The sequence below is a fragment of the Schistocerca americana genome, chromosome 2, assembly GCF_021461395.2.
Source record: "Schistocerca americana isolate TAMUIC-IGC-003095 chromosome 2, iqSchAmer2.1, whole genome shotgun sequence".
Taxonomy (NCBI): domain Eukaryota; kingdom Metazoa; phylum Arthropoda; class Insecta; order Orthoptera; family Acrididae; genus Schistocerca; species Schistocerca americana.
Window position 1 is genome coordinate 433,458,792 of NC_060120.1, and position 27,661 is coordinate 433,486,452.

At 38.6% G+C, this 27,661-nt stretch overlaps 2 protein-coding genes across 3 annotated transcripts in view; one reads left to right on the top strand and one right to left on the bottom strand.

The window, feature by feature from the left end:
- The window catches only part of LOC124590873 (run domain Beclin-1-interacting and cysteine-rich domain-containing protein), a 209,883-nt gene extending 190,933 nt beyond the window's left edge, over window positions 1–18,950 (bottom strand). For both annotated transcript variants that reach the window (XM_047131682.1, XM_047131681.1), the window contains exons 1-2: window positions 18,464–18,950; window positions 5,350–5,581 (exon numbers count right to left, since the gene is read on the bottom strand). In XM_047131682.1, coding sequence (XP_046987638.1) covers window positions 5,350–5,532 — 183 coding nt within the window. In that variant the 5' untranslated portion in view covers window positions 5,533–5,581; window positions 18,464–18,950. The remainder of the gene's footprint in view (window positions 1–5,349; window positions 5,582–18,463) is intronic.
- Window positions 18,701–27,661, top strand: part of LOC124590899 (ubiquitin-like-conjugating enzyme ATG3) — an 84,161-nt gene continuing 75,200 nt past the window's right edge. The window contains 1 exon segment of the mRNA XM_047131683.1: window positions 18,701–18,979. Coding sequence (XP_046987639.1) covers window positions 18,908–18,979 — 72 coding nt within the window. The 5' untranslated portion in view covers window positions 18,701–18,907.

Here is a 27,661-nt window from a genome sequence, read left to right on the forward strand (position 1 = left end):
GGCATAAACGTGACTGGTTTGATTTTGGAGGGAGTATCCTTCATACTGCATTTGGTACTTTAACTAGTCTAGATCTACTGGAAGTTAAACGCAAAATATTAGCTCTTGAACAACAGTCCAGTACAGATTCAACTAATCTCTCTAATGAAATTGTCATATCAAAGAATATGCAAAGAACCATTACTAACCACACAGTTTTCACTGAACAGATTGTAAAGCAATTTATCTCACATTTCCACATAATTAGTAATTAAACGAATGCAAATATTTAATAACTATTCCAAGGATAAAACACTCTTATTATTAAGGATTACTGATAGATTATCAAATGCTACAATTGATGCCCTTACCTTAAGAGCAGCCCTAGAAAGTAGTTCAAATGATTGTTTGAGCAGTGTACTACTACATCCAGAACAATTTTTACAGATCCTACTATCAATTGAACAAAAGCTAGATGCAACACATAGTATGATTTACCCTGTTCACTCTTACAATTCCTGTTAACTCTTACAATTTATGATCTTATTATATTATAAGTTAACCACCACACACTCTTTAATGACTGAAGGCGATTTAACTGTTATTGTTTCTATACCCAATGCTAGATCAAAGCATAATTTTGAACTGTATGAGATTTATACTTACCCCGTGAAATGGAGACAGGCAGGTATTTATGTGAAGTACGTACTGAATGATTATCTACTGATCAGCAAGGATCGAAGATATTTTGTGCCCCTAAATTAAAATGATATGCATATGTGTAAACGTAGTCGTAAGTTAATTTGCCCTGAATCGGGAGTATTCTTAGATAATAGAGTGTACAGGTGTGAAAAAGAATTGTTTATGAAACATCCCCAAGAGATGATTGTCTTAGAATTTTACCACATCTTTATCATTCATTCCTTAAACAATGTTCTGAAGGTATAATTTTCTCATTTAACTCCACCCTTGATGTCACATTTACATGCAAAAATTATGATACACCTGAGCTACCCTTTACTCTCAAATTGAATAATAATGGATTAATCTTGAATGCCACACATTGTGATTCATCATGTGACCCATTTGATATGCCTAGTATATTTCCAACTACATTTCATGCAACTGCACATTTGCCATTAACGAGAATGTTATCTGTTTATTACAATGATTCATACATATTAACATATGGAAAGCATTCCTTATCAAGTTTTTCTGAAGACAATAATTTAATTAAGGATATCAATGAAAATTTGATTTCTTCCAATAATGAGTTAAACTTCATTGAAGCAGTAAATAGAATTAAGTCTTTCAATTCATCCAGTAATGTTAATGCATACTTGATTGTCAGTACTGTGTTTTTATTGCTGTTATTGATTTATCTTTTGTCAACAGCATTTGTCATGTATGAAATTCTCATCCTGAAGGCACACTCCTCTGGACCGCACGCTACTGTGTCTGCAAATGAAATACATGTTGCAATGCCTTCTGATGCCACAAATAGCGGAACAGATTCATAATGCCCAGAGGATGTTTTGAACCACCTATGGTTGCTCTTTTTCTCTGGCGAGAGTGATGTATGATGTAAGAGTCTACAGGTTGTACGTAGCTGTATGGTATGGAACACATGCTTGCCAGCCTACCTATCTGGAAAGCTGACAATTTGCTTGGTCACTACAGGTGCATCCAAACGCAGTGCAATGCAGGAAGTAAGCCACTGGCTACCATCCGCAGCGTGCCGTATTAACTAGTGTGGCCTCGGTGCGAATATGTATTTTCTTAGCTCACCAAGGAGCCTTTCGATACGGCCGTAATTAGGATGTCAGACACAGTGATGATGGGTGTGCGTAGCGTGCTTGTTTTATAATCAACCTGTTTTTAATAAAACTGTTTAAACTTACGTCTTGGTGTTCGCATGTTGCCGTACCTCACGGACCCACCGCTTACAAATCCTGACAAATATTTTGTGTAATCGACTGGGGCAGCATCACAAACAACCCCCTTATAATATCTATTATTTTTCAGTTTTTTTGCTGCCTTTACAACTTTCTTAAAATATTTTTTGTAGGGGTAAGAAAGTCAAAACTTCTTTTCTTCTCATCCCGTCGAGTAAACCTCCCCTGATCCAGGATTCTGGTCAACTTTTCCAAACTCTACCCCTCTTCTTAAACTTCAACAGTCCTTTTCCTTCACTACTCTTTCTTCCCCTTCAGCCTTTCTGTCAGAAAAAGGAGCCTCTGGCTCCAAAAATCTACAAACTGTAATACCTTTCATGTGTGTGTTCTCCTGTCACCGCTTGGTAAGTAGATTTTTTTATCTATCTAATTATATTATATTTTCAAAATTTTTGTTGTGTTTTAGTCACCTGTGCAGCTGTCTTTCTTACACTAGATGTTTTCATTCCTTTAGTAATCCACTTTACTTCATTTGCTACTTTTTTTTAGCACTCACTATCAGGAGAAGTTTCCTTAAGAACATGCAGGAAATTTTTCAAGAATTTAGAAAAAGTGTCACAACTTAAAACACTAAAACACTTAAAACACCACCTAAAAGCAACAAAATCCTAAACCCAAACAAAACTTATTTGCCTCATTACAAGTACATGGTGGTTACGAATGTTTATTGGGTTTTGATATTTTATAGCTTCCAATACATAAAGCCCGCACATTTGTACTAATAACAAATTGAACGAGCATACTTTAAAGTTTTGTTTATGTCATTTCGAGTTCCATTTTGACTCACCAGGCAGCAGGTTGATAACAGTTTGCAAAACAACAACTAATCAACAGAAACCATTGTGTGTGTTGCAATATGAAAAGACAGAATCCATCACAACAACACAGCATGCGTTCTGAAGACAGTACAACATAAAGCCACCGACCCACCAAAGCATTCTGTGATGGTATTGACAGTACAAGGACACAGGCTGCCTCCATAAAGGAAAAAGCTCCAAGCACCCAACTGCTGCAGAGGAAGCATGAAAGAGTGTCCAAGATGTGTTCCTTCGTACCCCAAAGGAACCCACACGTGGTGCAAGTCATGAACTGAGCGTTCCTCAGCCAGCTGTGTGGAATATTCTGCAAATGTGATTATATCAGAAACCGTATTGCATATGGCTGTTGCAACATTTATGGCCAAATGACAGCACCACCAATTGTCAATTTTGTGAACATTTCCAGGAAGCAATGGAAGATGATGAATTTACCTGCCAACTTGTGTTCAATGATGAGGCAACATTATGTAAAGTAATCATCACAATGTCCACATGACACATATTACAAGATTGGTTGTTTACAAGACTGATAACCCACACTTCATATTCCAACAAGATGGAGCTCCACCTCATTGGCATAGAGAAATGCATCGCCATCTGAACAAGGAACTTTCAAACATGTGTGCTAGGCAATGTGCTTAGGAAGATTTTGCTCTCTGCAAGTAGCCCCTGAGGTCTCCCAACCATACAATTTGTGATTTTTTTCTTTGCAGATATATGAAAGACAATGTGTACGTATAACCTTTTCTGACAACTTTGACTGAACTCCAGGATTGCATGCCTGGTGTGCTGGCTAACACCGACAGCAACATGATCTAACATGTATGGGCTGAGCTTGACTGCCACATAGATGTGTGTTGTGTAACACGAGAGAGCACATAGAACATACGTAATGATGTTCAAGAAACTTGATAATGTGCTTTTTCATACAATGTACCAATCACTATTTTGTATGTAATACTTTGTGAAATACGTTCATCCAAAACCCAATAAATCATTTGTAATCATCCTGTACAATTGGTTAAAATGTTACCTATATATGTTGCTGACTGTATGTTTACTTCATTAAAATCTTCACAAGCTAAATCTATGTTGAAATCAGGAGCTATTATGACTTTTCTTGGAATTTTGACAACAATAGTTTTGTTCTTTAGACCTGGAATTCTATACAAAGATAAAATTACAGTATTTTACCCTACTATTCACACAGCATTCAAATTTACATTCTTTGTTAAGAGTATCGAAATCTTACTTTGCTTTATATTCATTGACCTTTACAAAAATAAGCAGGCTTCTCCTCATGTTATATTACTGCTACAAAAGCTACTGGCAACATTTAAATTTATACAGTTACATAAGATTTTGATATTTTCATTTCTAAGCTGACATTCATGCAATCATTCTGACAGAAAGATATGAATGTAAATAAGTTATGTTTCTCTGCCACTTGGGTAGTTTGAACTTAATCCATTTACATCTCAGTGCATTAGGAACACATTTTCACTCTTTCGAATGTTCTTAAAGGCATCTAATCCGAAAGTTTGTGTTTTTCTTTTCAAGTCTGTTATTAATTTTTGACCCCCTCCTCCCATCTCTGTATGCTAACTTCCCTTACTAAGTACAATCTTACAAATATCAATGAACAGATGGCTGATGTAACCAAATTTAATCTGTTTGGATGTAGCCCACCTTCACCTAGTCTGAGCCCACAAAAATTACACCATTTCTGTTAAATTGCTCTCTTATATGGTTGTTTGTCTATGTATTTGTCACTCACCAATCTTCCCTGTAAGACATTCCTTAAAGTTAACTTTGATGGTGTGTACACCATATATCATTTCAAAGTGCAAAATCACCACTAATTTATTTCAAAATCAGATTCTTGGCTACAATTGTGGAAATCTAATTTCGATAATAATCGAAGATTGTAGAACTTAATGAAACACAAACTCGAGAATCATAATCTGCCTCTAAACAATGACATCCTAACAATACAAGGAACTTAAAGTACCAAGAGGATCTCTTAACATACTGCCAGATTAAAGTCTTGCACCAGATTGTGACATGTTCAACTGATTCAGTTGATAGAATACTGGATGACTGGATGATCTTAGAAGGGCTGCTGTTGAAAAGTAGGTCAGACTTGAACAGCCATGTCTCTACCTCTTAGTGGACAGTGCGCTAAGGATGATCCAACCATGTTACAGTGCACTGTGTGTGTGTGTGTGTGTGTGTGTGTGTGTGTGTGTGAGTGAGTGAGAGTGAGAGAGAGAGAGAGAGAGAGAGAATAAAATAAATTTTAAATTCTTCTTCCTTTTCAGTAATTTTACCTCACACAAACAATTCAGGAGCAATCTGCAAGTGACCCATTCAATTTCTTTAAAATTCTTAAAACTGGGAATCTGAGACTGAACTGTAAACCATTAAACCATACATCATGCAAATAATACATAATTCTTCAGGAGTAAATTTTGAGAATATATAATTTATGATTTTTCTCAAAAAAGGGCCTGAATGAAAGTTTATCTTTAAAACATTAAGAACGCTAAGCAAAAGTCTATTAAAGCCTGGCTCTTCGTAAGAAATAAATACATTACCTCTTGATTAAATATACGGCAGCCGTGCTTGAAAATTCTTTCCATAACATGATGCAATCTGTTTAAGCCACCGTATATGTTCCATACATTTGACACTTGGTTAATTAACAGGCCTTCAGCTGTTGATTTAAGTGTCTGTAGCAATTCTCGATATTGATGTTGGTGGTTCTCTTCACCTCCCATTGTTATATAAGATTTTGAAACTTGTCACATCGTGTATCGGCATTCGTACCTGAAATAAATCGCATATTATTTTATGAGAATTGAGTAGCCACACAGAGTACGTGTATTTTCAGACATACCACTCAGTAATATAAGGAAGTAGTAGAAGCAAAAAAATTACTTTTTCAGATCTTTTACCAGATGTTTAACTGGGCAAAAAAATGTGTTGTGGGAATAGGTAATTCAATATTAAAATTTATCTGAAAAGTTTCATGGCATGGACATGCACAGATGCAGTCTCACATGCACACTGTCTCCCACCCCTACCTCCCCTCACACACACACACACACACACACACACACACACACACACACACACAAAATATAAGAAAAGAATTTTGTCAACTTGGATGTGGTGTTTGTCAACTTGGATGTGGTGTCTAGGTGGTTGTGCACTACTGAGCAGTACCAATCCCTTACCAGCATTGCCACGTCATATAGCATGGGCCAATCCTGTAAACTGCCGATAGTGTTTTAGTAACCCCACCAGCACCAGAGGACATCTAGAGGGATGAAAAGGTGCTGGCATAGGTATCGCAGCAGAATGGCATGCAATGCTTTCAAGGAGGGTGAGCGTGAAGCATGGCATGAGCAGAGCCACTGACTCAAGTGTTTACCTGCCAGTGACAATTGGGTTGACTGGACACTCCTAATATAGAGTTCAACTACAATGGAGCTAGCTTTCACCTTGCTTTTTTCATGTTCTTCATTCTCCGTCACTGATACCGGTCATGAGTTGTGTTTCCCTCCGTGCTCGTTTCTATACAGTTTTCAGATACATTGCTCCCCCACAGATTGCCTCGCACATTGAGATTCATTTCCTCTTAAGGGGCTCAGCTACTTGGCTCATCAACAAGCCAACATCAGCTAGAATTGTTACATTTGTACAGACAGTGCCAGTTTGTGGCATTGTCACACCAGTACAAATTTTAAATGATGATGACAGATGTTCTTACACATGTAACACTTTTTCTTTTCACAGTGCGGACCTGGCATTTACACAATGCTGCCACGAACAACTGCACTTTCAGGGGCAACACCAACAGCAGTAGCAGCAGCAGGAGCAACATAATGTGCAACTGATCTGCTCTCACACTGTGGTGGTAGAGGACCAGGCACCTGCTACGAAGCCTCCTTCCCTATTGCCCACAGTGCCGTTCACTGGTTTCGATAAGGCTATTGAAAGGTGGGAGAATTATCTCCACTAGTTCACACTACACTGCCAGGTAAGGTGTATTGTCAATGCAGTTGATAAGGATACCTTGTTGTGCAGGACTATATGAAATTTCTAAATTTGGACAACATGGTCCATAGCACTAACAGCGATCTGGTGGCACAACTGTGTTAAAACAACAGTCCAGATCACATTAATATTTTATTAATGAGTGGTTTTGACTTCATGTAGAAATCATCTTCAGAAAATGAGCAGTGTAAGAACAAGAATAACAAAGTTACAGAAGGTTTGATGAGTAAGGCGTCAGAGCGAAGTATAACGAAGTAGCATTGTAGCATTTAGCCATATGGCTGCTGCTGGTGGCTTACTAATTTTAACACAAAAAAGATTATTTGTCTAATGATCTCTAACTATTTACCTATTTATATATAAAAACAAAGATGAGGTGACTTACCGAACAAAAGCGCTGGCAGGTCGATAGACACACAAACAAACACAAACATACACACAAAATTCAAGCTTTCGCAACAAACTGTTGCCTCATCAGGAAAGAGGGAAGGAGAGGGGAAGACGAAAGGAAGTGGGTTTTAAGGGAGAGGGTAAGGAGTCATTCCAATCCCGGGAGCGGAAAGACTTACATTAGGGGGAAAAAAGGACAGGTATACACTCGCACACACGCACATATCCATCCACACATACAGACACAAGCAGACTTCGTCGAAGTACAATAGGAAATAAACAATTACCGCTGTTCTTTATTGCGAAAAAGCAGTTTGTGAGATTGAAACAAACACCTTTCCTTGCTATCGCCTGAATTAGGAGTCTTATTGCTTGTTTGGTTTAATTAATTAATAGAATATGAAGCAATTGGTATAAAGAATGCTTTTTCCAAACTTTCTGTAAAAGAAAGTCTGCTTAAGACATTGCTTTTGTTCTATTACTTTATTTATGACTGAACGTTTCTAAAACTGAAGACACTCATCCGTGCTCTGCACTGCTGTCGAGATCTGGCAACGTCGTTCTCTGTTCATTGGCAGACTGTGTTTTGTGACGTCAGATGCGCAGAACGAACCTAAACTCGGCCGCCAAGATATATGACGCGCACTTTAGTTTCGGGTTACCTGAACCAATTTCCAAATCACCCAGAGAGGCAAAAACGTATGTTTGTTATGTCAATGTTCATTATACATATATGTATAATCTTGACATGGTTCATAAACTATTCGAGAAAATACGATTTTGTCTGTCTGGGTGATTTGAAAATGGCTTCATGTAGTCCAAAACTAGCCATCAACTAAATAAGAAGTGAATATTGCAACTTTGGCTGTTTCTAAATGGAGCTGGTTAACACAAGTTGTTGCAGCAATTAATGCAGCATGCTGGAAATCCATAAATATGTTATGCATTGAACACTGGTACACAAATATGATATCTATTACACCTGTGCAACAATACAGCATTCGCAAAAGCCGTAATTCTATGACTACATGCAAAATTAAATATAAACATATAACTAAATAAAATGATAGGACTTGCAACGAACAACCACCTACAAGTGTGCACGCATGTGCGACACACACGCGCGCGCGCACACACACACACACACACACACACACACACACACAAAAACACAAAGTATGATCAAAAAGGAAACATATTTCACAAATAATATGGTGATTTAGATCCAGTTCCAGTTCCACAGAATTGAGTGTCTAAACCAAATACAGTTAGTTAAAGCTATGCCAATGCAGATAATGATGCTTGGAAGCAGGCTAAAATATAGAAAAATGGCAGGAGATTCAAAATGATCTGGTGAAGATCAAAAATTACTTTGTAAAGTTACTAGAAGATGACAGGAACAGTACTAAATTGTTGAACATAGTGCAAATTAGCAAGTTAAAAATTGCTGGCACTTACAAAATGACAAAAAAAACTCTGCAGTTTATAATGTGAAAGTTTGTTATATTCAATTATGCTGCAGAAACTGTAAGTCTTCAGCAGCAGTAAATTCAATAATGCAACTGTACTCCTTTTCAATTTCAGAACAGCAATTTGAATAAGATGTCTTTAAAAGCTTGCAGGAGATGACTATATTATCAGAAATAAAAAACCTAATTAGTTTTTGATTGTCCAGGCAGCTTTTGGTGCTTTCCGTATCATGGAACGCACATAACAAACAGAAATCCCATGTGGCACTATAGAGGCATCGTATTCCTCACACTCCATTTATGAATGGATTGTGACATGTTCAACAATGGCACTCTTTACATTAACTCTGTAAATAGATCATCTAAATTTCAGGTAACAAATCAGTTACTGCAAATGAAAGGTTTCACTTTTTCTTCATTGTTTGTTGCTTTTGTGGCTGATGCAACAAATTGTTCCAGCTTCATAGTTTGTTTGATGAGTGTCTACTTTTTATGGGCGACTGAGTATCTCAGAGAACAGGAAAATGTTTTTTGTAGGCTGTCTTTAGTAAATATGGCACAGGAGCAAAACTTGATAATTGACATTAGTTTTGATAACCACTTGTGAAGTATGTGAAAATATTATAAAGCATGCTGAAACTCGTAGCTCCAACTTGTCAGTTCTTTCTCAGTTCATGTCCTACTTCAAGCACAAAATTTCAGTTTGTCAGAAAAACACACAACTAACAACTAACATAGTACACATTTTCGTAATAAGACTGTTTGGCAAATGCTGATATGAAAACGATCTTCAGAGATAGCAAATGACCAAGTGAACAGTAATAAAGTATAATTTTTGTCAGAAGACAAAAGAACGAAATGTGACCATTATTTACGTACCACATTACACCAACGTATGTTCACTTAATACAGTCTGAAGGGGGTATAAATCAAATATGATTAGCATAAACTTATTAAAAATAGAAGAATCCTTCCAAAAACAGCAATTCAAATTTACAATTTTTCCGTAAGTATAATATGGCCAATACCAAGCATACGTGGCATGATTTAAGTGGTATGATTTGGATTGTATCTACATTAACACCTTTTGACAGCACATGATATACAGCAAACAATAATTAGTAACTTTATTCATATTATCTACTCACATTCTGAAGAGCATGGCCGTTATATGAAACAAATTGTTGGTAGTGTACAGCAACCAGCTACAAGTTGTTTTTAGGTTACTTTATTCAAAATGTACTGTTACTCGTTCCAATTTATACAATTTGCATCCTTTATACAAGCTGCATTCTAACACAAGTGTGTAGCGCAACCATTTTTATTATGCATTTGTAAATTATTGATTGCCCTAAATCAACACCTGTAAACCAACGCATCCTATCTTTCTGACGAAAGTATGAAAGTCCTTTGGTGACGAATTGTATAAATTCGAAACCAGTAACGGTAATTTTTGAACAACACAATCTAAAACCAATTTGCGGCTGGCTGCTGTACACCACAACAATTTAATTACCTAAGCTGTATAAATTCGAAACCAGTAACGGTAATTTTTGAACAACACAATCTAAAACGAATTTGTGGCTGGCTGCTGTACACCACAACAATTTAATTACCTAAATACTTCAGCAAATGTTCCAATCTCTCTAACATTACCACTCTGTGTTGCTTGAATTACGAGAATCAACAGTATTATGAAAAGGATAGATTGCTACTCACCGAAAAGGCGACTCATTTATTTGCAGACAGGCACATCAAAAAGACTGACAACAGTGAGCTTTGGACCAAAACCTTCTTCAGAAAAGAAAGGAAAACACACACACACACACACACATTCTTACAAGCAGGCGCATGTCATCCACACATGATCGCTATCTATGGACACACTGGACAGACTGCAACTGTCGCATTGGACGAAAGCAGTATCCAGAGTGGGGCAGGGAAGGGCAAGAGATAGCAGATTATGTCTGTGGGGAGAGTAAAGCAGTGTCTGGCAGAGTATCCAGGGACTAGAAGGCAGCAGGAGAAGGTTGCCAGGCACAGCGACAAGAGTCTGTGCGGGAGGGGGGGGTTGGAAAAAAGGAGAGGAGCAGACAGCAGAGAAGGAAAGAAGGCCAGTGAGTGTATTGATAGGGAGTGCCACACAATGAGCATCAGGTGACATGAATTGGGAGTTGATAGGACAGATGGAATGAAACTGTTGTGTGGAACTTGTGGGGACAGTAAGTTATCATAGGATGACGCCGGGATAATTTCGAGAGTGGAGAATATATTTAAGGGTAACTCTCACCTGTGCAGGTCAGAAAAGATGGTAGTGGAGGGAAGTATCCAGATGACCCAGGCTGTTAAGCAGCCCTTGAAATCAAATATGTTACGTTCAGCTGCATGTTTTGCCACGGAGATTGGCTGGTCAACAGAACACCACTTTAGGAAGGGTGGGAAGGATCTTTGGTAAGATGTCTCTCATTTCAGGTCATGAAAATAGATAATCAAATCCTTGAGGAAAAATGAGGTTCCGTTGTTCCCTCGGATGGTATTGGATGATGAAGGGGGGCACTCCTTTGTAGCTGGTTCTTGGGGGTGGTGGGAAGATTAGGAGTATGGGGGAATATGGCACGGGAAATTTGTTTGCGCACTACGTCTAGGGGATAGTGGCTACTTGTGAAGGCCTTCAACACTTGGCATGAGAATTCTTGACACTGCAGATGCACCACCCCTGGGTGGTCAGGCTGTTTGGGAGGGAGTTTTCGGTGTCGAAGGAATGGCAGCTGTTGAAATGCATGTACTGCTGATGATTGGTGGTTTTAATGCGAACATGTCTGGATAAAGCCATCAGAGAAAAGAAGGTGGACATCCACATCAACGTCTTTTACCCTTCTCTGTTACACTCCTTTTCCATTCTCCATTCTCCTCTCCCACAGCCTCCCAAAGCATCACCTGGCACCCTTGTCCTTCCACCTCTAGTTCCTGTATGCTCCTCCAGACAGTGCTCTTCTCTCCTTACCCACATCCTGCTATCCCTCTCCCTTCCCTCCCCCACTCTGGATTGCTACTTTTGTTCAATGCTGCAGCTGCAGTCTGGCCAGAGCAGCCGGAGATAATCTCTCTCTCTCTCTCTCTCTCTCTCTCTCTCTCTCTCTCTCTCTCTCTCTCTCTCTGTGTGTGTGTGTGTGTGTGTGTGTGTGTGTGTGTGTGTGTGTGTCGTTTTGTTTGTTTGTTTTCCTTTCTTTTCTAGAGAAGGTTTTGGTCGAAAGCTCACTGCGTAATAGTCTTTTCATTGCACCTGTCTGCAACTCCACGTGTCATCTTTATGATAATTAGCAATCTATTCTATTCACAATATTGTTGATGTTCCAATTTGGACTTTCCATTGTTTGCACTAGGAGAACAGGGAAGGGAAGGGTTAAATAAAACCTCTACACGAATACAGGTCTTCATGTATTCACTGATTGATTCATTCATCACAGATCCTGTCAAGGAGAACCTTCATCGATTAGGAACAAGAGAAGGTATACATTAATAAAAGCAAGCAAATAATATAAACTTAATATGTATACTATGTTACCATGAACCATAACTGCACTGCTTAATGCTAGTAATGTTTATGGCATCGAAATATAGTCAACTAAATTAGAAAGAATGCAGCTACTTTTTAAAAAATCTGCCTTTTCCTCTGTTATACTACGGAGTTGCTATTTGCTTTTTTTTTTTATTTTTCAAGGAAAATAGTTACCCACATTTGTAAATACTGAGTCTACCTTACAGAGCATTACTACTCATCGTAGAACTTTACAATGAACACTGCTGATTTACATGTACCTAAAAGAACTTTTCAATCCCTGAACGTAGATATTCAGATCAATATCAGACAGAATGGGTACAAAGATGTTCTTAATTTTCTTTTGAATTGGTGGGGGTTGTTAATTTATTTGGTTTATGCTAACTAGGAGTTTGTTTAATACCTTCACACCGGAGACAATGATCCAGTCTAGCTGAAAATTTATTGTAGGCCTTTCTTGTATTGTGATAGTGCAAATGACAGTTCAGCTGAAACAGTAATGGAAGTTATTACAGAGTAAATGTATTGGGAAATGAGTGTCAGAATCTGAGGTTACAAAGGCTTCTGGTTATCTACTTTACACAATATTGTTATTGCTCACTTCTGTTGAATAAACACTTTATTTACTTTAGGGGCACAGTCCCAGAAGATAACAGAGGAAAAGACAACAGTGAGTGGGGAAATAAGCTAACAAGCTTGTTTTTAGGTCAATACAATGACAGATACTTTAAATGTCAAATATGCGGCACTTTATACATCCAAATTGAGTTGTGTCACATTATCTAATGTAAAATGATGCTTCTGAAAACCATTTTAATAATTTGTGCAAATGTTTTCGCAATTCATGATGATAGTGCTATGGATCTTTAGGACTTGACAGATGTAGGATCCTTTCCGTATTACAGAATTGGTACAATGATCTGTGTATCCCAATCTTCAGGAAATGACTTGTATAATGATATTTGATTGTAGTAATGCAGGAAAAGATAGACTGCTGTTTACCATAAAGAAGACACATTAAGTTGCAAGCTGGCACCTTAAAAGACACTTACACAAAGCTTTCGGCCACAGCTTTCATCAGCAAAAGAGAAATGCACACCATTCATACACACAAGCAAGCACACCTCATGCACACCTGACTGCCAACTCCTGTAGGTCAGTCCAGAATGTATTCTACCACTGTCTGTTGTCTGTTCAGTACCAGTAAATCAATTTCATACAACTACTAATCTGATGTCATCAACCAACAACTCTCCTTTATCAGAATAATATCTTAGTTTTAAAACTAATTATGAAATTCTTTGATAAATGCAACTTTAACCTGTTAAACTCCAAAACAATGAGATTGTTCTATGACCTTCATTCCAAAAGTCACAGTAAATAAATAAATATGCTGAGGTGAGCTTTGTGATCAGTTTACCTACGTGCAGACCCCATTTTTAACTTGTTATTAACCTTGTCCCCAAATAATTTCATTCAGTATATGACCACTAATGCCTAATAGGTCATCATTATTGCATGTTTGAAATTACAAACTGCGCGCCTTTAAGGTACAACAGTGCTTGTTTATTGTTAATGCAGTACACAGATTAAGTTTCACTGCAAGGTATCGAATGTAGGTTTAGAACTATAGTAGATCCAGTACTAAGCCTTGTAGACTCCACATGTTATGATGTTTTCCCCAGTCTTAGATGAGTGTCATACCTGTGATACAGTCCATCAACGAGAAGCTCTGTTTCCTGTTACAAAGGTGGGACTCCATTAGACTACAAAAGGTCTCAAAATATAGCAACAGTATAATTTTCTTCTGTAGCTCTCACAGGAGGAAAGTTTTTCTTGCAAATTTTTTGTCTGTGGTTTGTTAAGAATCTATAATAACCTCAAGCCCACCTCCCACATGCTGAGGTTTTTTAAAAATGTTTCCAAGGGATGACTGAGATACCACCTAATAATGGCATCTTATCTAGTGTTGTTAATCTGGAGTAGTATATAATAAGGTACTCACAGTTAATGGAACAAATAGTTGTTATCTTTGTTATCATGATTAACATTTGGCATTGAATGTTCTTTTTAATTCCTTATTTTATTTTGATAAGTCGAGTTTCCTTTATAGTATAGTATATTCCTGGTCTGCATAGCAGCACGAGACAAAATTTAACGTATTCAACTGCAATTTTTACAAAGGACTTTTAAAGACTAGACATTAAAACTAATTCTGTGTTTTAGCCCCTGAAAAACTGATGCGACTACAAAAATGGTGATACTATGGTAACCACGAGATTTATGCTATAAGTGTGGTAGGCTATTATAATCTGAAACAGTCACAGGTGAAAGTGCACTGCGAAGGTTGGTCAAATAAACTGATAAGTCCCACTGGTGCAGCTTGGTTCCAGCTTTGTTAGCATGAGATCATGTAGTTGCTACATACGAGTGTCAACTCATATAGATAAAGATTAGAGATTAGATTAGTACTTGTTCCATAGATCATGAATATGACACTTCATAAGGATGTGGAACGTGTCAGGTTAATAAAAGGTGTCTATACAAGATATTACATTACACAAAATATTACAATACACAAAATATTGCAATACACAAAATATTGCAATACACAAAATATTATGTGGCATTTAATTTTTTTTCTTTTTGTGGGGGTTGGGGAAATTAACCACTCACTATATCCAAAAATTCATCTAATGAGTAGAGGGAGTTGCCATTAACAAATTCTTTTAATTTCCTTTTAAATGCTATATGGCTATCTGTCAGACTTTTTATGCTATTAGGTAAGTGACCGAAGACTTTTGTGGCAGCATAATTTACCCCCTTCTGAGCCAAAGTTAGATTTAACCTTGAGTAGTGAAGATCATCCTTTCTCCTAGTGTTGTAGCCATGTACACTGCTATTACTTTTGAATTCGTTTGGATTGTTAATAACAAATTTCATGTGAATATATATATATTGTGAGGCTACAGTGAAGATCTCTAGCTCCTTAAATAAGTGTCTGCAGCTGCAGGATGATCTTGGATGTGCTCCAGCAATTATTCTGATTACACATTTTTGTGGAATGAACACTCTTTTACTCAATGATGAGTTACCCCAGAATATGATGCCATATGAAAGCAGAGAATGAAAATAGGCATGGTAAGCTAATTTACTCAGATGTATATCGCCAAAATTTGCAGTGACCCTAACAGCATAAGTGGCTGAACTCAAATGTTTCAGCAGATCCCCAGTGTGTTTTTTCCAGTTCAACCCCTCATCAATGCATACACCCAGAAATTTTGAATATTCTACCTTAGCTACCAATTTCTGATCGAAGTCTATATTTATTAATGGCGTCATTCCATTTACTGTGTGGAACTGTATATACTGTGTTTTGTCAAAGTTTAATGATAGCCATTCTGCAGAGAACCACTTAATGATTTTCTGAAAAACATCGTTTACAATTTCACCAGTTTGGCCTAATTCTTGTCTGTTGGGTGTGATAGCTATACTTGTATCATCAGCAAAAAGTACCAGCTTTGCATCTTTGTGAATATAGAATGGTAAGTCATTAATATATATTAAGAACAGAAGAGGACCCAAGACCGAACCTTGCGGCACCCCATTCCTGATTGTTCCCCAGTTTGAGAAATCTCCTGTTTTTTGCATATTATTTGAACTGCATCTTTCAACTTTCTGCATTCTTCCAGTTAGGAATGATTTAAACCATTTGAGCACTGTCCCATTCATACCACAGTACTTGAGCTTATCTACAAGTATTCCATGATTTACACAGTCAAAAGCCTTTGAGAAGTCACAAAAAATCCCAACGGGTGACTTCTGGTTACTCAGAGCATTTAATATTTCACTAGTGAAAGTATATATAGCATCTTCTGTTGAAAAACCCTTCTGGAAGCCAAGCTAGCATTTTATTAAAACTTTTTTTTTAGAAAGGTGTGTAGCTACTCTACTATACATTATTTTTTCAAGAATTTTGGATAAGGCAGTCAGAAGAGAGATTGGGCAGTAGTTGACATCAGACATATCCCCTTTTTTTATGCAGTGGTTTAACAATGGCATACTTCAGTCTATCTGGAAAATACTCTGCTTCAGAGAGCTATTTCATATGTGGCTAAGAATCCCACTTATTTCTTGGGAACATGCTTTTATTATCCTGCTGGAATGCCATCAATCCCATGTGAGCTTTTATTCTTGAGAGAGTTTATCATCTTCCAATTTTCAGAAGGAGAGGTGGGTGGAATTTCAATTATATCAAATGGTGTGGGTAAGACCTCTTCCATTAACTCCCTTGCTTCTTCTAATGAACATTTAGATCCTATTTTGTCTACAACGTTTAAAAAATGATTATTCAAAATGTTTTCGACTTCCGGCTTCTTGTCTGTCAAGTTTCCCTTTGCTTTGATGGTAATGCCGTCATCCTGTACTCTTGGTTTCCCTGTCTCCCTTGTAATAATATTCCAAATTGTTTTGAATTTGCTATCAGAGGTATTAATCTCAGACATGATGCACTTGCTTCTGGACTTTTTAATAACCTTTTTTAATGTAGCACAGTAGTTTTTACAATATTTCTGTTTCTGGGTCATTACGCTTTCTTGTTGTTAGATACAGTTCCCTTTTGTGGTTACAAGATATTTTTATTCCTTTAGTAAGCCAAGGTTTTTTGCATGGTTTCTTATAATTAGATTTAACTACTTTCTTGGGGAAACAGTTTTCAAATTCTCTTACAAGTGTATCATGAAATAAGTTATATTTTAAATTAGCATCGGGTTCCTTCTACACCTCATCCCAATCTAACTGCTGAAGATTTTCTCTGAAATTTCTAATTGTCGAGTCATTAATTGAACGCACAACTTTGGAGGGTAGTTTTGAATTACTGAGTGGAGCTATGTCATATATTGTAACTAGCTGTGCACCATCATTGGAAAAGCCATTCTCAACAGGACAAGAATTTATGTTTTAAAACCTATCTTGGTCTATAAAAGTGTTATCTATCAATGTGCTGCTGTCCTTTACTACCCGAGTAGGAAAATTAATGACAGATGTCAAATTGAAAGAACCAAGCGAGACTTCCAGGTGATTCTTCCTATTACACTCTTTCAGTGAATCAACATTGAAGTCCCCACAAATGATAATTTGCTTTCCCCTATCTGACAGATAGCACAACAAGGCATCCAAGTTTTCCAGGAATAAATGAAAGTTTCCTGAAGGGGACCTATATACTTTTACAATTATATAAGAGCCCTCCTTCAGTTTAAATTGACAGGCACATGCTTCTATATGTTGCTCTAGACAAAACTTTTTTGTATCTAAGCTTTTTACACAATGGTAACTATTGACATATATGGCAACTACTACTCTCACCTTATTCTCTCTACGCATATGTGCATCTAGTTTATAACCACTGATATTTACCTTTTCCATATCAGACACAATGCGATGCTCAGACAGGCATAGTATATCTATTACATTATCAGATTCAATGTCATCTAAACAAACCAGGAGCTCATCTACTTTATTCTTCAATCCAAGAATATTTTGGTGAAAAATGGTAACATTATTTTTTACTTTACTTTTGTGAGAATCTGCTTTTTTCTTTAATCCACCAATATTTTGGTTAAATATGGTGACATTATTATTTACTTTCCTGTTGTGAGAATTTTGTGAGTTTGGACCTCTTTAGCACCTGCCTGACTGAACTTCTCATTGGACACTGATATGAGTCTAAAAAAAGAGGTACATCCATGAGTACTAGTGTCCTCTCCCCCCCCCCCCCCCCCCCCTCATGGATTTCGCTAACAGACCTTCCCTTTCCTATTGAGGTGTAGGCCATGCCTTGTGAACAGCCTCGACAGGAACCAATCCAACGTATTTAAGCTAATGTATTATGTAAATTGCTCATGGACAGACCTTTAGCTGTCACATTATGCTTGTTCAATGGTGATTCGGGGGTTACCGACGTAACATTTGTACGGTTGACATCGAAGGATTGCCATGAAAATGAAAATCACATAGGCCTGAATATGAATAACAAGCAGTCAAGGGGTGTTGAAGCAAGCTATGTTGATTTGCCACTAAACAAAAGAACACAGGAAGTGTTGCAGACATAACAAAATCTTCACTTATCATGTAATTACCCTCAAACTATTTTTGTAAATACATGACATTTAAAATCTTACATACAAACACAAGCCATGACTTTGAACATGCGATATGTCAGGCGAAAATCACCTTTCAATATCCTTAGTTGACAGTGGTGTCTATGTTCTATCACAATACAGCATCTATAAATTTCCGACTTCTAAGCAAACAAGTTAAACAACTGTCACCCACCACCTGTGTAGTTTACCAAACCTCTTTGCTCTGAAGTTAAAAACCAGTATGCTGAAGACAGACAGTCTACTTGCTAGGTACCGCATTGCGTCTAGTACAGCAAGTGTGAGTGATACATATTGTTGTCATTAATACAGTTATTTATTGTTGTTACTGAACATGGGAAGTTGATGGTTTCTGGGGATTGGTTATTTAGGGAATACTGTTATTTCTTGAACGTCTGACATAACATGACAACTACAGGAGAGTTATATTTTCGGGCATGAGCTCTTTGATATAATACGGCTTGTAGATGTAGACAGAAGGGAAATAAAGTACTAGCGTTGATACACAGCCGCAAAGATGCAAAATGTTATTAATACTGTTAAGGGAACAGCGCTTGGTGTCGCAGAATATTGGACTCCCGTACTAAAGGTAAAAACATTTGCTGTTATAAACGTGCATTTGAAGAGTGTTTCCCGAACTTGTTTAGATATTATCGCATGTAACTAGACACAAGGACAACAAAACGTGAAATGATATGACGTCGTGTCATTCCTTTCGGATGCGTGGAGGGTGAAGTAAAGAATAATAGCAACCGAGGGACCTCTTTAAGTTGCACATACACCACAAAGACTACGGTCCAACGATCATTACCTTGAGATCATGGTAAGAGCTGCAAAGATAAGCTGTATGAAAAACAAATGAATAGTTTGACAGTAGGAAAAAAATCATGATTTCAAATTGACATATTAATGCTGGTCAACAATAATGCCATTAACCTTTCAGCCCAAAGGTGGAGTATCAGGACACACGTAAAAAGCTGTGTTGTATACGACACTTAGATAAAAACCGGCTTCTCCCCTTACAAATAAGGTTCATTTGGGATACACACATAGCACACACTAGCGCTGTTTCGTGCGGACCCAACACCGCCTTGTGGTATTAAGTTGATGTACTTTTATGAATTGTCACATTTTCAACAAATTGTAATCTGCACAGCTACCACAAAAATGAAACATTCACCTCCTGTGTCTCACAGTAAAGCACTATGGGTTGTTACATGATGTTTCAAATTGAGAAGCATATCACATCTTTCCTGTTACTACATTTGTGAAAACTGCCGGACTCCAAAGTTCATGGCAGATATATTTGTAATGTGCCTGACATGCTGTACGAACACCTCCTAGAGAATAAGTAGTATTGAGTTTACGTTACTGTGAATGGTCAGAGGATGAAGCAGTAAATAAAAAGTGAATGTTTTGAACTGTTTGCTAAAGCTCTGTTAAAAGATGTGCCATAATTCTTTCAGGATTGGAATATCAGAAAATAGGTGTTTGAATTGTAGTATTTGTTTTGTAATTTAAATGATTTCAGAATGTCAGTGTCATTATAGCGATAAGCAAATTAACAATTTTTTTTTAATATTTCTAGTTGTAATGTTATATTGTTGATAAATAAAACAATCATCAATCACCCAGTGTGAACACCTCAGTGCTTTTTCACCGCTTAGTCCTGATTAGTAAATGCAAGGTATTGCCACAAGTAAAAGTCACATCAGAAGAAGACGTGGGGCGAACTGGCGATTGACTCCAAACATTTAGATTTATAGTGCGGCGCTCACAATACATCAAATCCTGACAAAAATAATTTCTTTTATTAGATTCATGACTGAAGTCTTCCACTGAATATTGAGAGTCACAGATTTGTGCAAAATACATAAAGCAGTCAGCATGTCATTATGTGGAGTCGCTCAACCTACAGGTTATTACCTTAATTTATGTAGCTTACTTTCAAATTTAGCTCTGACACCTGACATGTATTTAATACCATTGGGTAAGTGCGCAAATACCTCGGTTTTTTATTACACACACACACACACACACACACACACACACACACTAGAAAATATGTAGCTTGCTGTGTTGTTGTTAAAATACCTATAGTACAGTCAGTGAAAGGGGATCCCTAACAGTTGCTATGGGTTTGATGCAGCTACTCATTCTTCTACCTCTGCCACTTGTGTAATTTTATGAGAAAGATTTCCAGTGTAAGAAAGTGCCACATTTTGGTAATAAAAATGGAATGTGTAGAGTTTCAGGGGACCCTCTTGGAATATGAATGGAAAAATTGCCTCTGAAAAATGAAGAATAACCTGTGTTCAGCTGTGAGAGAGTACAGAAAACAATTGAAGTCACTGTACTAAAGACATTTGTAGCAGGGATTGATTATTTGTACATGCTCATTTGGTGACACACAATTTACAGAGCACTTACATAAATATGTTCCCATATATTATGATGTATCTGAATAAATTTCCTCAAATGTGGACTGGGTGAGGTGAATGATGAAACGGAAGGAGGAAGGGAAGCCCAAGATAACAGGTATAGAGGTTGGGAAGTGTGCAGGGATGCCTCCATTTCCAGAGGTCTCTAGGCTTATACAGGATGCTCCAGATCCAGCACCATCACCACCATTGGTCCCAGACATCTCTCAGAAGGCATCATCGTGAAAGTGCCCAGATCCCAGCCGCTTGCACTGTATTATCCTTTCCCACACCAGCCGGACAGGAACTGACACGTTTAAGGCGAAGAAGGGTTAATAACTCCACCAGATGTGCAAAAGTAATACTGTAGCAGTGCAAAATGTATAAAATGTTGGATGAATTGTCTTCAGTGGCCCGGTAATTTGGTACAGTCTCTTTTCATTAGTGTACTCTTTGAAAGTTTAAAATAGCTTATTTATGTACTGTTTTCTTTTAATGAGTTTAGAAGATCAGTTATAAACTGTTAAACCCTCCCTCTTTAAGTGACACTGTGGTTATTTTAAATGTCTTAGTCATTTTACCAACAGATTTATGTAGTGAAGGTGAATGTAATAGATCCTTTGTTCCAGAATGAGATTTTCACTCTGCAGCAGAGTGTGTGCTGATATGATCTTCCTGGCAGATTAAAACTGTGTGCTGCACCAAGACTCGAACTCGGGACCTTTGCCTTTCGCGGGCAAGTGTTGTACCACCTGAGCTACCCAAGCATGACTCACGCCCCGTCCTAACAACTTTATTTCTGCCAGTACCTCGTCTCCTACTTTCCAAACTTTACAGAAGCTCTCCTTGCCTGTGAAAGGCAAAGGTCCCGAGTTCAAGTCTCGGTCCTGCACACAGTTTTAGTCTGCCAGGAAGTTTCATATCAGCACACGCTCTGCTGCAGAGTGAAAATCTCATTCTGGAAACATCCTCCAGACTGTGGCTAAGCCATGTCTCCACAATATCCTCTCTTTCAGGAGTGCTAGGTCTGCAAGGTTCGCAGGAGAACTTCTGTCAAGTTTGGAAAGTAGGAGATGAGGTACTGGCAGAAGTAAAGCTGTGAGGACGGGGCGTGAGCCGTGCTTGGGTAGCTCAGTTGGTAGAGCACTTGCCCGCGAAAGGCAAGGGTACCGAGTTCGAGTCTCGGTCCGGCACCCAGTTTTAATCTGCCAGGAAGTTTCAGATCCTTTGTTATATTTCAGATACAACTTGGTGAAACTGTGAGAAAAAGGTATTAATTGAAAAACCACATCTTACCAACATTCCCAAGACTGGCACATGCACTTATTTCTCAGCAGGCTGTCTCCAGCTCCACAGCCTCCCATATAATAGCAGTGGTGCTTTTTTCTAAGTCTGAAGAATACCTTAGTGTGACACTGGTCAGTCCTAAAAGGCTTACCTGTTGACATATCTCCATTCTGTTTGAGTGTTAAGATGGACCAGCAGCTGCACAGCATCATTTCTGTTCACAACCTCATCTTGCTGTAGACATTGCTGCCATGTAGTAGTAGCATTTTAGCTGTTTTTTCCTTTGAACAGAACACAACAATGTTGTTTTAGTTCACACACCATTTCATTTACTTGTGAAGCTCAGGTATCTAGTTCTCTGACTGCAAAGAAGTGGTACCAGGAACATGGTAAGATTCACTGAAATCTCCCTCTTCATCGCCTTGCTCTGCTTCTGTTGGATCACTATTCTCTCTTAGATTTTATTGTAGTCTTGTATATCTAGCTATGATTCAGTATATGTTATCTATGTTGTTTGTCATTTTGTGCTGTCAGTGAAGGCTGTCTTTGGCTTACTATGATCTTTTGTTCAATTCACATTTCGGAATGTATATTTGCTTTTGTTTTCTCATTAATTTCTGTCTTATTAATGTTGTGACAGCCTCCCACCTTTCCCAGTACCCAAACAAATTGAGACCCCTGCAAATAGGAATCTTGCTGATGCCTTACATGGTCAGATACTGGATTGAAAATCAATTTAAAAACCTGGCAGTCCGTTGATATTTACCATGCCAACAAACTGGAGCAAGTTCTTTTGATTCTTGTTGCTTGGGATTGCAAGACCTGTGGATGACAGCTTGGTAAAGTATCACAACCTGATAACTTGCTACAACAATTAATATTTCTAATTTTGTTTAAATTTCTGTCCATAAATCAGCTGCAAAGGCACGATGCTAGAGTCTGCTGAATCGCTTGAGTTGCAGTGTTAATGCTGTTCCCAAATTTCCAGCAAATTCAGAAATATTACTACATATAGTTGACAGATAAAAAGCCATTGACAAACTCTAGTATTTATTATGAGACAATAACGTCAATGGGTTGTTGAACTACATGACAGAATCTTGCCCTGAAAAAAATATTACACTGGCACATCCCCAGCAGCCAAGCGAACAATTGTTTGTCATGACAGCCTTAATTTGAAGCAATGGTGTTCTGATCACTTTTTCCTTTAGCCAACTTAGACATTTCTTCTTCACCAGTACAGAAGTTGAGTAGTCTCTTTTCAGTAAATAAATAAATTTGCAGCAGCTGCTGCTGTCTTTGTCGTCATTGTTGTTGTCATTGCAGTCTTCAGTTCAAAGTTGCCAGTCTATCTTGTGCAAGCCTCTTCATCAGTGCTGTATAATTACTTCAACCTACATCCACTTGAAACTGCATTCTGTAGTTAAGCTGTGGTCTTCTCGAAACTTCCTTCCATTACCAAACCAGCAATTCCTTCAAATTTCAGAATGTGTTATATCAACTGATCTCTTCTGTTGGTCAAGTGGGACCATAAATTTCTTTTTCTACCAGTTTGATTCTGTACCATCTCATTAGTTATGTGATCTAACCATCTAATTTTCTGCATTCTTTTGTAGCACCACATTTCAAAAGCTTTTGTTGTCTTCTTATCTTAACTGTTTATTGTCCACGTTTTACTTCTCTACAAGCTTACTCTTGAGACAAATACTTCCATATACGACCTCCTAATACATAAATTCAGATATTAACAGATTTCTTGTTTTCAGAAGTTATTTTCTTGCTGTTGTCCATTGGTGCTTTACATTCTATCTGCTTCAATCACCTTCCAAAATAGCAAAACTCATCTTCTACTTTTAGTGTCTCATTTTCTAATATAATTCCCTCTACACTGCCTGATTTACATAGACTACACTCCATGGCCCTTGTTTTACTTTAGTTGATATTCATGTTCTAACCTGTTTCCAAGTCATTATCCACTCATTAAACTAATCTTCCACGTCCTTTACGTTCTGCAACAGGATGCCTCAAAGTTTTTGTTTCTTCTGTCTGAACCTAAATTGCTTCACCAAATTTCTTCTCTGCTTCTTTTAAAATTCACCCTTGCTCATTTCTCATCCAGTTCTTTTGTTTAATGTCCTTCAACCTTATGCTCCTGTATTTTATATCTTCTACCTTCAAAATTTCGAAGAATGTATTACAGGTCCTGTCAAAGCTTTCTCTACACCTACAAATGCTTAATGTTGGTCCGCCTTTCTTCAGTCTTCTTGTAACATAATATCACCTTGGTCATTCTTCATTTCTCTAGAACGCCAATTGTTCTTCCCCTAGGTCAGCTTCTACCAGTTTTTCCATTCATCCATAAATGATTCATGTAAATATTGTCCATCTGACTTGTTGAACTGATGCACGAAGGCAAGGAATTTCCCTGACGCAGCGTATGGCGAAAAAGACTTTCTTACTACTGAACTGTCAGGTGCATTGAGCAGTAATATGAACACACTCAGTCTCTCTGTCTGTCTTTATTTATTCTGTTGACCTATCATTCCCAGGAAGATGGTTCATATTCTGCTATAACCTACCTTCTCAAAATATTTTGGGAGCACAGGTAGGAGGGAGATTGTACGATGATTAGAGGACAGTTGTTTATATCCACTTATATAACTAGGTGTTACTACTGCATACTTTTATCTTTCAGGAGAGTTATAAAGAAAGAAACTTGTAGCTCGGTACCAAAAGAAAAGAAGAAAGAAAGGAAAAAAATATCATTAACACTTGAGGGCTAAAAGTCACTGACCCAAAATTTGTTGCGACAAAATTCTATGTACTTCACATCACTAGCTGAAGACCTCATTCAGGTAAACTGTGAAGGATCAGTCCCAAGTTCTTCCAAGCAAATTGATGGTTGGATGCCTCTGTATATGCTTATGAAACAAATCTTGATGAAATTATAAGTAAAATTAAATCATTAAGCAATAAAATGTCAAGTTGACCTTGATGACGCGCCCAATTTCATATTAAAAGCATGTGAAACCCTCCAGGGGGCCCACCACTCTTTGGTGGGTACATGCTTGGCTACCAGGGGGCCCTAGCCTTTGCAGTGCTACTTCCCTTTCTGTTCTGCATGTCCTTCCTATTGCTATTATTTTCCCCTCCCTTAGGGACCGAGTCGTATTCCTTCTTCGGGAAACCAAATATCTTTGTAAAACAGTGCACGGATTCACCTTGTCCACCTGTCTTTCTTTCCCTGTCCTTCCTTTTCTTACCCTTCCTCCACTTTGGCATGTGGGGTCTCTCTTTTTCCTTTTCTTCTTCTTCCTCCCTGTGCATTCCTGAAGGCCAGCTCATGTTTCACATGTAAAAGATGACTGGGTAACGAGTAATTCCCAGCCCCAGGCCGACAATAGGGCTCGTATGTACACCCTGCTAAAGGCCATGCCCAGACAGGGATGATTGCCTGAGCTGGTACCTTCCTCTTTGCTGATTGGCCCCTCTGTCTGGAGTTCGGGAGGTGTGACCTGAGGTGAGGACAATCACCTAAGGTGGCTGAGCCCCCCTGAAGGGCGGCCCCTGCAGGAAGGAATGCACCATTGGATGTACTGGAAATCATGGGTGATTTTTCTGCGATGAGTTCCTCATCTCAAAAACGTAAACTGGTTGAGATGAAAGAATTGAGGCCTTTCTTGGCTGCACCCCGATACCACTTGGTGTCATGCACAGATGATGGTCACAGTTTCACAACAGTTAATCCATTTATTATTCAGAGGGGTGTAGATCATGTTGCCAGTCCTGTGATATCCTGCTCTTGGTTGTGAAATGGTACCTTGCTTTCAGAGAAGCACAGAAACTGCTTAATGCAACACTTCTCCATGGCTATACTGTTAAAGTAGAGGCCCACCATACTTTGAATTCCTCCCGTGGTGTCATATACACTCGGCTACTTGATGGCCTGATCAAGGCCGAAATCGCAGCGTATGTCACTGACTAGAGAGTGACTGCAATTCACAGTGTTATGAAAAGGGTTGAGAAGAGATTAGTGCCAACCTGCACCCTATTCCTCACATTTCAGCATGTGATATTTCAATCAAAAATTAAGGTAGGCTATGAAACTATTACTGTCAGACCATATATTCCAAATCTCACATGTTGCTGTTGATATCAACACTACAGCCACACCCCTGAATCTTCTGAAAATGCGATCAAATGCATAACCTGCAGCGGGGATGCTCATGAGGGTCTGTGTCCACCTCCTTCCTCTCACAGTAGCAACTGCAAGGGTCATCATGCTGCTCCCTCCTGTGATTGTCCAATCTATCTCGATGAGTGAGCCACTCGGGAGATCTGGGTGAAGGAAGAAGTTCTTATTCACATTGCTAGGAAAATGTTAGGTAGCCGCAAACCTAGTGCACCACACTCAGGCAATTATACTACAGTTCTTGCTACACCCTGATCTACGGAGGACATGACTACACAGACTTGTGACATCCAGTTTTGTGCCATGGTTGTGAAATCGTCCAACTCCAGGGTCACATCTTCACCTGCTATGGGTGCACTCCATACCAACAAACCTCCACCTGATCCAGCGAAATTGCATGCCTCACAAACAGAAGCATGGAAATCCAAAAAGGAGTAATCCTGCGATGAGTTCCGGCGCACATCTAGCCAGCCAATGTCTGGGTCTGCACCTGACAAACACCAAGGTTCTAAGCAGTCAAACAAAGGCAAACAATCTTCCCCTTCTCCACTCTACCATTCTTTTCAAACGGTGTCACCATACGATACCCTCACCCGGCTAACCTTTTCACCGGGACGCATCACTAACAACCAGTCTGCTGGCCAACCGGTGGTGAATACCGACGCCTCTGTCGAACTAATGGACCAAGATCCTCCGGCTTCTGAACCTGGTCATTGTGCACATTCGCATTCTGGACCCAGCAGCCACCACAGTGACTGCTCCCTTATTTGACCCATCTCCTGTCTATCATTCGGATATGGTTCTTCTCCAATGGAACATTTGTGGTGTGGTATCCAATAGGGTTGAATTACAGCTCCTTTTGTGATCATATTGTCCTATTGTTTTCAGCCTCCAGAAAACAAAATTACACCCTCATGATCGCTTCCACCTCTCACGCCTCACTTCAGTCTATTTTGACTTTACCCCTGAGGCAGGGACCGCAGCTCATAGAGGAGTCATGTTGCTCATTCGGGACAGCATCTATAGTCGCACCGTCATTTCCTAGCACAACCAGCATCAGGCTAATGTTGTCTGTCCTTTCCTTCCCGATTTCACCTTCTCTTTCTGCAACGTCGACTCACCCTCATCTTCTGCTGTCACTTGGGCAGACATTTTGCAACCTATTGCTCAACTTCCTCCTTCTTTTTTACTGCTTGGTGACTTCAGTTCCTACCATCTCCTTTGGGGCTCTCCACACCCCTGTCCGAGAGGGTTTCTTCTAGCAGATATCTTCAACCTGCTCAATCTAATCTGTTTGAACATGTGTACACCCACATTTCTTTCAGATTCCATACAATCCTTTTCCCACTTGGACCTTTCGATCTGTACTGCT